The 12,215-nt window shown below is 40.0% G+C and overlaps 1 protein-coding gene across 1 annotated transcript in view; it reads right to left on the bottom strand.

Moving 5' to 3' along the window:
- The window catches only part of BARD1 (BRCA1 associated RING domain 1), a 38,987-nt gene that overhangs the window by 23,875 nt on the left and 2,897 nt on the right, over window positions 1–12,215 (bottom strand). The window contains exons 3-4 of the mRNA XM_085065717.1: window positions 11,236–11,381; window positions 3,577–4,571 (exon numbers count right to left, since the gene is read on the bottom strand). Of these exons, the coding sequence (XP_084921843.1) occupies window positions 3,577–4,571; window positions 11,236–11,381 (1,141 nt within the window). The remainder of the gene's footprint in view (window positions 1–3,576; window positions 4,572–11,235; window positions 11,382–12,215) is intronic.

A 12,215-nucleotide genomic window follows, 5' to 3' on the forward strand; every position in this document is an offset into this window, starting at 1 on the left:
AGTAACAATCAAGCATTATCGAAAAAGAAATGGCAATTTGTTTCCAAGCTTTCAAATCAGCACTTGGGAAGATGGATTGCTCTGACTCATGGCCAGTTTTCATATTCTCAAGTCCTGCATTTGAAACCACTGCACTATTCTGTATTTGTCTTGAGCTCATTTCTCCAGGAGAGGAGATGTTCTTCTGTGACCCAGCTCTCAGCCATGTCACACACAGACCCAGAACCAAAAGCAAGGAACTGCACAGCTGACTAGGTCAGACAGCTGAAAACAAGATTTAAAAGCCATCCTCGTGGTGGCCATCACATGCTCACAAAACCACAACATTTTCTCTGCTTTCCTTCCTAATGTGTCGCCAACTGGTAACAAAGGAATAAAAGGAGCAGTCTCACGGGCTCAGAAGGAAATATCTCACAGTTATCTGACTGTGTTAATTACAGTGACCATGGAGAGTCCAGCCCAGCAGGCTAGCCTTGGGTGAAGCCTTTCTGTGGGCCCTCCTGGTCAGCTGTCAAAAGCAAAGGGTCTCAGGAACAGCAGGTAACCAAAGCTGGTCCCAATACACCGTCTCTCTCTTCAAACTAAGAAGATGATCTGCAATTTCATCTTTCCCCAGAGCAGGGACAACTCTCTAATTGCTTTTAACTTGAAGCACAACAAACCTTTTCCCAGCTATTTCCCATCCAACTCCTTGCAACAGTGCAGCTGCTGCCAAGGTCCTCTGTTACCCTCCTGTGTTGCAGTTCAGTGTCTCTCTTCCTAGAATCCAGAGTGGATTCCTCCCAATCCCACTGTGCTCTGCTCCATCGTCCCCCTTGGCAGAGCAGGAGAAACACAGGCACCACTCAGGCCTGAAGTGCAGTGCCAAGGAATTGGGGGTTTCTCTCCACAGCAGATTTAGAACTCTGCATGAACTTGTTAAGTGGTGCTGTGCTATGTTTTAATTGCCATGGAAGAGCTGGTCCTGTGAACAATCTGTTCTCTTACTAAAAATTCCCATGTGGAAGGGCTGTTGATTGGGCAGTTTCCCACTAATTTAGAATATTCAGAGTTCAATAGGTCACATTTTGTATTTTAACTAATTGGGATTTTTTCCTTTAATCACTATGAAGATAAACGTGACTGCTGTTTGCTACAGGAAGAATCACATTTATTTTCATTTATTAGTTTAACTCAGCATTAAGTTCACCCCCACTAGAACCTTTCTTGAGAACCATTTTGATTTCAGTAAAATAATAACTAGTAGTAGTAGTAGTAAATGGGGACAACCCCTCAGAATCATTAGAAACACCACAACACTCTTACTTTTCATGCCTGCTAATGTTGTTTATGATCTCTTTTAAATAAGAAAAAAGGGAGAATTCAATTAGCTTTAATTAAACTCTGGGTATTAGACCCTAACAGCTAATGAAAATAATACAGATTTACTCTTATAATTAATGAAGTCGCAGAGAATTAGACTGTACTTTACTTTGGGGGAGGGTGGCAGCTACAAGTCTGTTTCCCTTTACACACATGGAAAAACATTACTGTGAAAATAACAAGAAAAAAATTACCCGCAAAACGAAACTGGAAGAAAAATGCTCCTTTCAGAAAGAGAAAAAAATATTACAGAGCTACTTTGAAAAAAAACCAACTGCCTAAACGAAACCCCACAATGAGAATATACAAAGAGCATGAAGCCTGGTATTTTCAAGACCAGTTTGAGAAATTATTTTTATCAGTTCCATACAAGGCTGCTGCAAGTTAAAAGACCATAACCAAGAGATCCCTTTCCTCGTGTTGTTTTAGCTCCATTTCAAAGAAAACTTTGGGATCACCCTAAAGCCCTACCTAGCTACACAGCCTTTGCTAATGAGCACCTCAATGAATATGGAGCTGATGGATAAAAACCACAGCAGAACTAATGAGGAACAGAAGCCATTTCCCACTTTAGCTCAATAATTATAAACATCAAAAGACAGCACTGAAAGGAATTCACACACAGAACTGAAAAAGCCCATCCCACTGCCCACACTCCAGCTGGAAGTCAGCTTTTTTTTGGCTGTACCAATGCCAGTAAGGAGTGCCAGCAACACCACTGAACTTGGATAATCAAAACATGTTTATCCTTTTTGTCTACAGCATGAACTATTTAATTTTTCCTCATTAATCTTCAAAATGCTTTGCAATGAAAAACCACCTTATTGGCATATCACCAATACTCCAAGTCTCAATAAGCTGCAGGGATGCTGTTTTCTTAGATGAAATATCTGCATTCCAAAGAAGCATCAGGCATATTGCTGGAAACCATACCTGTGTGAAAACTTGTCAAGGCAGATCCATTTTCTTCAGAACCAGTCAGTCATGACTGCATTCATTACAAATTCCCAGAAAATCACAGAAGGGTAATTTGTAAACAGTGTTTTAATAAAGAGGAATATGCGGGACTTATGACGAGAGGTAACAAGAGATCTCTCCTTCAAAGCTCTCGAGTCCTGTGAGGACAACGTTTCATATTCTCCCCCCTAATTCCATATTAATGACATCAAATACGAGATTTGAGCTCCACTCAGCTCAGCTGACACTTCCATTTAAAAAGGTCTCATGCAGCAGGAGTGGCTTATTAGAATGCCTTTGAAAGAAGACACAGTTATTTATCAAGAACAGCCTCAGTCTCACCAGACAGAAGTGCTGTGTAAATGTCAGGTGCTTATAGAGGAATCAATTCTTCCAGTATATGCAGTTTATTAACCACACAGCATCTCTATTTTATGATTTAGCACAAAGTACATTCAAATTGCCAGACTACAGACTCTTTGAAATGGCCTCTCAGAAGGGAGCTGCCATGAGTGCATCTGATGAGTGGGACAAGTCTTACCCAGCTTTTACAAAGGAATGGGCAAGGGCAGCCCCTGCAAGGAGCAAAGCCATGAAGTTCTTCCACACCAGGAACTGGTAAGGTAACAGCAAAATGAATGACTTTCCAAGGATAACATTGATCTTACATAAAACTGAGAACATCCCAACTCTGTCCCTTCCCTCCAGAGCACAGGGCTCAGGATGGGAATCACAGGGTGCAGCACCTCATTCCCTCTGAGCCAACACTAGCATCAGGTGGTGGATCACAGAGCTTATGTAATAGTTAACCAATGTTTCACGGAGTTATCTTTATGTAGATAATTCAAATCTTGTCCTGGCTGAGTTACCAGCTCAGGTTGAACTGATCAAGATCACTCTGTGAGATCTGAAATGCTCCCTAAACTCCTTATGACAAATCAGAGACAGCTTTCTGGCACACGCTAGGCCAAAACATTTAAATGCTTATCACTTCCTAGAACTCATAGGTGTAACTGACACTGTAATGCACTGATTTTCCAAGTATAATCATCTTTGATCATTCCAACAGTCATTTCTTTATGAAATCAGAGAATCGGGTTAGAAACTCCCCAATAAACCTAGAAGAAAAAGATCACAAAATGAGAGTTCCCTCCCCAAAATAGGATGTTCTGAAGTAACTGGTTTCTAGAATATTTTTAAAACAAATTGTCTTTTTAAACCTCTGCTTAAAGCTGAACTAGAAGGTGATGGACCTACCTTGATGGAAGCAACATGGAGCAAAGTCTCTCCTTTGTAATTTCTTCTGGCAATTGTGTTGCCACCAGGGGATTTCAACACAGAAGGACTGAGTGGTGTTGCTACTTGACTGGAAGTCTTAGAAGTGGATGGGGTAGAGGGAGACTCTGAAAGTGAAGGGCTGTTTGTCACTTGAAGGGCTGCAGACCTTCTTGTCTTCATTCCAGTGGCAGTGAGTTTGGATGCAGGGGAGGAGATCTTTACTGGTGTCTGCTGTCCAGCTGCTAGGGAGATGGGGGAGCCCCGCAGTAATTCCTCCACACCATCAGCCTGCCTGCCTGACTTCCCAGGAATGCCCCTCTCACTTCTCCTTACTCTTTTAGACTGAGGAGTACCCTGAAGTCTGGATTTCTCCCTTCCACGTTTCAAAGGTGTAATTTCACTTTCTATTGACAGCAGTGTCTCTGCAGCACAATTTTTCTCCTTGCTATCTTGTGCATAGCACACAACCTCACTGTTATCTTTCTCCTCTGGGGATTCTGCTGGTGGTGTCATTTCCACATCTTCTGTATTTTTGCTGGAGTCAGCTTCCTTTACAGACTGCTGCTGAGGTCTTTCTGCAGGACTCTCTGATTCTGGAGTGCACAGCACTACTGGTTGACTGCAGATGGTCACACACTTTTCCTTGGGAGTCTTCTCAACTCCTTTCTGCTCAGGTTTCCCTAAGCTCCACTCTTTGTTAATGTTTGCTAGATGTTTCTTCTTCATATTCTTAATTTGTCTCTGGGTTGGTCTTTTTGTTGGCTTGGAGGGCTTTTCGTGAGGAGGGGAAGGAAGGAAGTCATAAACAGAAAATGTGTCTTGACCAAGGTCACTCCTTTTAGGCTCAGCCTTATTCCTGTTCACAATGCATCGAATCTTCTTGCTTCTTGGGCTGAACCACATTTTTATCTGTTCCTTCTTTTTCTTTTCTGCCAAGTCCGAGTCAGTCGGCGTGGATGTATCTTCTGTCAAATCTAAGTGCATCAGGGAAGAGTAAAAATAATTATGGAGCACTCTTCAGAACCTCACAAAGCAAAAAAAAATATCCTAACAACAACTGCAGCAACTGATGAAGTGTTACTAAATACAATCTATGAGTGCCTTCATTCCATGAGTGCCTGCATTGAGTGCATTCATGTCTGAGAAGTCACACACAGTGACTTTAAAAGCCCTGGCAAGGTCACATGCCACTCTGGAGTTCAGAGATCCCAGTGCAGCCACAGCTATCCACTAGGCATGCGGGCATCCTGGCAGAGAAATTCCTTCAGCAGCCTGAGTTCTCAACAAACTACGTGCACACAGGAGTTCTGATCAGGTCAGAAAAGGACAGAAGTTGGTTCTCCCACTGAGTTTTCCTTGGAAATAGGTTTAAGAAAGAGGCATGTGCATAGACAAAAGAGCACACAAACAATTTTCTGAAGAGATATTAAGGTTCATAGGAAGATGAAAAGGAAGAACAGCTGTAAGCAAGCAAAAATAATATCCTTCTAAAAACATTGAACACTCCTGAGAAATTTTAACTGATTCCACAGATAGAGCAGATGAATCAGAGAAATATATAGAAAATCTGAAGGCAATTGTGTCCTGTCATTTGATCGTTCACCCCTCAGCAGTAAATAATTTCAAGGAAGCTAAGCATTTTGATGATCTCAAACATTTCTTTAAAAATATGCAGTGGAGTAATTTTATAAATGACATTGTGCAGCATATTGCAAATCAATGACCAAGATGACGGAGGAATATCCTGTACTCCCAGCACATGAAATAACAGTTGAGAACAAGGACTATAAATACTGTCCTCAATGGCTTAAGAATAAATTAAGGAGTATAAAGTGACCTCTAAGTTAGACACTAATTTAATTTGACAACTTTTTGGGTGCAAAAGAACTATATCAGATTTTTACCAATTCCTTTATCAGAACCCAAATTATTTTAGATTATTTGGACAAGTCCTCCAAAGTAAATGCACAACTCATTCTTCCTGTTGCCTCAAACCTCAGGGACTACCACTCACAACAGTCCTGGTGATTTATAGCAATCAAACACAAAACCAATATGAAATTTGTTATTTTCATTTTTTTTTGAAGCAGCACTAAGACCAAGATTAGAAGGGAGGGAAGGGTTTTAAGCATTCATGAAATAAACTATACAAAGTCTCAATTATTAAAAGTGACAGACCCTCACTGCAACAATCTATCACTTTCACTTCAGTGCATTAACTTTCTATGGATAATTTATTTTCTCCTACCTTCTCTTTTATTTTTGGTGTTAGTAACTACAGCCCGTTTTTCACAGCAAGCTGGGATAAACTCATAGCAGCAAGCACACTGGTTCCAATCCCTTAGTAAAGAAAAAATGCGTTTGAAACTCCACTTAAAAAAGAACTATGTAGCTAGTAATTCAACACTAAAACAGGCATTCACAGCTTTCTTTTAAAGCAATACTGCCAAGTTAAATGTTCCCTTAATCTTGATTTCAATCACCCTACTTACCCCTCAGATTAAAATATGTTACATATTAGATTTAGCTGGAGGAATATGTAAGCCATCAGACCAAAAGTGTCGTTAAGAATACAGCTTAAGGCTATTCAATCAATCATTTAGGCATCTAAAGATAATCATCAAGTACAGAACTGCAGCTATTTGGTTTTCCTCTAAGGCTGGGCTTGGTGCAAACAAGAAGAAAAGCACTGAAATTGCGACTGAAATCTCAGAACTAGCTAGCCTTGAGATCATATCCAATCTCATTCTGACAATAACATCTAAAAAAAGGAAGAGCTTGATTGCAAACAGATGCAAAATATATAAAACACAAGTTACTATTTATTTGTCTTGCCTTCAGTGTTTACACAAACTAGCAGATTTCCTTGTAAAATATTTACCTTGCTAGAATTATCAGCCATCCCCAAATAAAGAGAAAGAATAAAATCGGCTTGCAGAAGTAATTTGTGCAACAATTTTATGATGGCCAGAATTCTTTTTGATGTGTATAGCACAGCAAGACTTTAAAGTCCAAGTGACAAATTCAATCAAAGGCACTGTCCTTCAGAAGTATGATCTAAAGCAGCAGAACACAATGAAGTATTTACATTGGATGTACCACTTCTGGCAGCAAGAAAGCCTGAGAAAAATCCACCACGAGGCTTCCTAAACTGATCTGTTTAAACTAGTTGCTCAGCAGGGTCCTACTAGTCAGGTTATTAAAAACCTGCTGAAAATACAACATCATGCCACTTAAATACTTTCCCGGGTTTATTTTTCCTCACCTGCAACCACCTGAGGTGTAAAAGAGTATGTTGCATGTTTTAGAACAGGGAAAGATCCCCATATCCTGACAGAGAAATCCACCCCATCCAGAGGCCAGCCCAGGGTATCTCCACAGCCTGTTGGGGAGGAAGCTGCATTTTCTGGTTTTTCTTAGACTCTCCTACCTCTTCCTCCATTTCCCAAGTGTACAAGGTAGGGAGCAAAAGTAATTTGGACAAATGGCCAATCTACCTTCCCTGAAAATCAAATCTTTTAATGGACCCAGAGCTGTGAGAGGGAGAAAGAAAGAGGGGAAACCCAGTGCCAAGAAGCTAAAAGGAAGTTCTTATGGTTTAATATGTAAATGTTAATTTATATAAAGAGGGTATTATCTGGTGGCTAAGTTCACTCAGTTAAAATACCTTCAGAGAAAATTGCTCATAATAAAATCAATCCCAATGAATTCTCTGCTGTCTTCTGAATTTGAAGCCAGAGCTTGGATCTCAACAGGATTGAAAAAAATTACTTCTTTGATTTTGATTTAATTATCTTTTTAATAGCTAAGAGTCCTCCCAAATATTTTTAGAGATGCATTTAGACAAGGTAAATCAGTAGAGCATGCCTTTCTAATCCTAGATTTTAAGCATCTGCAATAGCATAAAGAGCATCCACAATAACAGTATGAGAACCAGCCTATAATAAATGCAGTAAATTTCGTCTCCATTACCTATTAAACATCACATTCAGATACACGATATATTAACTGAATTATTTCTAAATTAGAGTTATTTGCACATAATAAGACCGAGTTTCTCAATGCTGACATTTAACATAGCTGGATTTCTTAAGTGCTAAAAGGGATGAGAGTAGGCAAAAATACAAGGAGATAGTCAGTGCTTTGCAACTAGAGCTCTATCTCCAAGTTCTGCTGCAGTGCAATAACAGGCTAGTGCAGGGGGGAAAAAAAGGAGCAATTAGAAAATGTGGTTTAGCTATCATTAATCTGCATCAAAGGAATATAATGATGCACATTGTGTGCCTTTCAAATTATTCTCTATTACGGGTTTCAGAACAGAAGTTGAGAAATCTCTTTGACAAACTAGTCCCTTATTAAAAATCAAAGGGAAGAGTTTTGGTACCATCTGTGCAACATTAGTGCCTTCACTGAAGAATGATTATTTTGCAAGTTAAGTATTCAACACAGAGGGGGAAAGGGAGAAATTCCAGCTATTCAAAACCTCATATTTAGATATTATGAAAAATATCACAGCATCCATGAAATGCAATGTAATCTGTTACAACAGGAGTTCAACATCTTTTGCTGCAGTAAATGTGAAAGGAAGTCATGATACTATAAAGGTTGATTGAAAGTTGATCTCTCTGACTGCCCAACAGCATCAGCACGAGCTTAGGAAGCTTTGACCAACACCTGCAAGGTGTAGCTCTGCATAAGAAGAGGGGATGAAGCTTTTCTGTTTGATGTGTTAAGAGTGAAGCAGATTGCTACAAAGAATAAGGTAAAATCAACTATAAATGGTTGGTGATGGTTCTGAAAATTTGCAACAATCTCTTCTTTTTAAAGAATATTACTCATAAAAGTTTGCCTAGGTATTTAGAACTTCTCTTCCAAAATCATCACTGTAAATCAACATCTCTGGTGTTTTAAATACATTGTGTCCATGATTCAACAAGTTCTTATGAATTACCCACCTGTGAAGTCCATCATCCCACCAACATCAGTTCTCAAGATGTCTTGGACACTGCATTAGAGCTGCAGATTCTGAGCTGCAAACATCCTACCTGTGGTGCCTGCCAGCCAGCTGCCCATTACGCTTGGGAAGGTACAACACAGGGCAGGCAAAAGGTCAGGCAGCTCTCCTCACCTCGCCACGGAGTAAGGATAGAAAACCTCTAACAAGTGAATTAATTTGGAGACTCAGCATTTGCTACCTACAGCTTGAGTTTTCCACCTATAATTTGTATTTTCTAGCCAGTTTCAGGTTTGTTGTTTGTCAATCCGTCTTCAGTCACCCCAGGAGTGTCATTTGCTGTGTTTCCCTCTAATTTAAAAGGGAAGTATTAGCTGTTTTGTGCAGTCTTTCATGAATTATTTGCTGCTGCTTCTTACAATGCACATGCTGTTTGGCAAAAGCTATTCTTATCCCAATGGAATACAAAGTGAGATCCCTCTCACGTCTGCTGTGGAACCTCAGGGTACAGGGATTTTTGTATTTGAAATATTCAGTGTAAGCTTAACCCTATCCTTTTCAGCCACAGCAGCTCTGTGGGGTTTTTTAAAGAAAAACACAACTACTGCATGCACTAGCTCTGTCAGAGACTAAAAAAACAGGTAGTAAGATGCACGTGCATTAGAAATTTCAGTGTCAACAATGATCTCAAACAAAAGTCTTAAGACAAGCCAAAACTGTCTCAAAACAAGGCCTAAAAAGCAAATATGCAAAAGGGACATGAAACAAATATATGGAAATATTCTTTTCTTCAACTGCTTCTCTTCCTTTCCTGCACTGAAAGATTGATTTTTCGGTCTATTTCCTTTACTGGAACATAAAATACAATTTCTGACTTCTAACACAAAAGAGAAGAAAATATTGTTGACAGAAGTACGGTGTTGTAAGAACATGAAAGCAAGTCCTTAACAAGAGAAGAGGGCCTGTGATTCTCCAAACCCAAACATATTTCACTTTGGATACATTAAGTTCAAGGCAGACATCTATGGGAGGTGATGCATTTGCCAGAGATGTGGGACAAAACATCCTGAAGAATTTGCTCTCAAAACCTCTGAAGCTACAATATCCTGTGACTTTCAACCTTTTTTTTTTTTGTTTTCCAACACATAATTGGTTGTTCTTACAGGTGTGCTCATTTATCTATGAATTCAAGCCATTCCTGACAGTGAACCAGCTCAGGAGGTTTTCCTATTAACCCTGGTATCACACATCCAAAGGGCCACTGTACTAATCCTCAGCACACTGCGAAGATTACAAGTGATTGAAAGTCATCTCCCACATCAGTTCATATAAAATACTCTTGTAAACTTCAGTTTTGTGTCTGCTTTTAAGTCAGAACACAGGATGATAAAAAGAACCTCACATAGTTCTGTGGCCTAGCCACACCATGAAGACTTTCTTTTAGAACTATGGGATTAAATGTATTATTCAACTTCTAGTACAGTTAAAACATCAGACCAATTTTTAACAGTTAATCCACCTCTATGAGTTCTCCAAAACATCTAAACAGTATCAATAATGCTACCGTGTTGTATTTTAAATGCTTTATTTATAGAATCACAAATAGCTCCTCTCAGAGATTCTCTTCCGAGTGTGCTTTTCAAAGCCTTCATCACTTAAAATGTTTCCCTGAAATCCTATTTAAGCCATCATCTGTTTTCTATGCTCCAGAAGATTTAATCACCATAGGATTTTATATCTATATAAAACGTATTCCTTTACACTTGGACACAGGCTTCCAGCCTCCTCACTTAAAATGCATTTTGGTGTCAATAAAGAGCTATTCCATAAATGAATGAAGGTGCCTGATGGAATTGGACGTAGAAAAAGAATCTTTAATAGAGACAAACATATTAGGAAGCAGCAATGAAGGAAGAATTACCTTTTCTGTACCTGACAACTAAATGAATGTTTTAGAAAACTTGGTATAACATAAATGCTCCACTCTGAGCTTGCAGAAGAAACACACAATCACCTACGCTTATTTCACTACAGCTTTTCCTAGTTTGACAAGCAGCCTAAAATTTGATAGAGATGAATTCCCAGAGTACGTTCTCTGCAATCTTCTAGCACAGTCAGCAATGACAAAACTTCACTGCAGCATACTAGCTGATTGTTAGGGACCAGAAAATAAATGAGTTAAGACTTGCTTCCTTCCCCTTTTAGGCAAGGAACATGGATAATTTTTCCCAAGTGCAAAAACCCTGAACTGAAAATTACTGGGACAGCAGGCACGACTGAGTGCACAGAAACCCAAGAGGCAGGCTAAGATATGAGTTAATTCCTTAATAGGCCCCCCCAATACAATGCATAACATTACACATTGGGGCTCCCATAAGATGTGACAACCTGTGCCCTGATTTGTGCCACGCAACTTTGCGATCTCTCCCACTTTCATCTAATTTTGGAAGGTGGATTCTAATGAATTATGGACTAACCCGCTCATGCAGATTTCTTAGTAAAACAGATTCAAAGAATGAGCAATCCATACAGACAGTTCTCTTCAAATCAAATTTTCCAAACATGATTTGGAACAGCCTCTTGGAATTTTAAGCAGGACTGCACTGCTGATTCCCTGTAAAGCCTGTGAGCTGAGATGGAGAGGCCTGGCCTCTGCAGCCACCAGGGAGCCAGGTGAGTCTCACCTGAGGTGTCAGCGCCCAGGAGCTTCCGCAGTTTGCTGCAGAGCTGGATCATGTTGTCCAGCTGCCGGTTGATCTGTGCATCCTGCACCCAGGCTGGCATGTGGCACACGGGGCACTTGCTGCCAACACAGTCACCCACACAGGACCTGAAAGGCAAATGGAAAACCCATTATCCAGTGTAAGTTATCTACTGCACCTGCCATCAAGCGTGTCACAGCCGAGCGCTCATCCAGAATCTCTTATTTTAGCATTGACAAACCACTGTTGTAAATCCCACACGAGTTAGTCACAAATGTAGGACAGGACAGATTCATCGTGGCAAGTGACAAGCTGAGCATAATTAAGCAAGCCACTTCCAGAATCTTGTCAGGACACTGTCGTGAAAAACAGTGTCTTGTGACTTCCATGCTCACAAGGTGACCCAAACTTTCAAAAGTTCCACTGCTTTTTGTCTCCAGGTAACAATTAGGCTCAAACAATTAAAACTACACATTATTTTACATCAGCTATTCTGCGGCCTTCCATTTTTAAACAAGTACCAGAAGGCAAACTCATAGTCAACTCTCATTTCCACTTTTTCCTACTTAAAATTTGCTTGGTACTGTGAAGAAGTTTCACCTGTGTGAACACTTTCCCTGTATGAAATCCCATGAGGATCTCTAGGTGCTCAGAGTGTTATCACTGCTCCCATTCAGAGCATTTGTGTCAGATGATCATGGTGGGATGGGTGGGGAAACAGATTCACTCACTAATACAATTCTCCCCGTATCAGCCTAAAATCTTCTATTCTTTCAATTAGGCCACTGAGAGAACCTTATGATTTGCCACATGAACTGCAACATTCAAGGGCCACTGTTACATCTCATCTCCAACCTATCCTATTAAATATAGATTATAGTTTCACACAGCCAAGACTGAATCCATTTCAAAAGTCTCAGTTACCTTACCACCACTCTCAGTTACCTTACCACACACTTGCC

This window comes from Lichenostomus cassidix, chromosome 7 (genome assembly GCF_008360975.1).
Source record: "Lichenostomus cassidix isolate B80296 chromosome 7, HeHo_3.0, whole genome shotgun sequence".
Classification (NCBI taxonomy): domain Eukaryota; kingdom Metazoa; phylum Chordata; class Aves; order Passeriformes; family Meliphagidae; genus Lichenostomus; species Lichenostomus cassidix.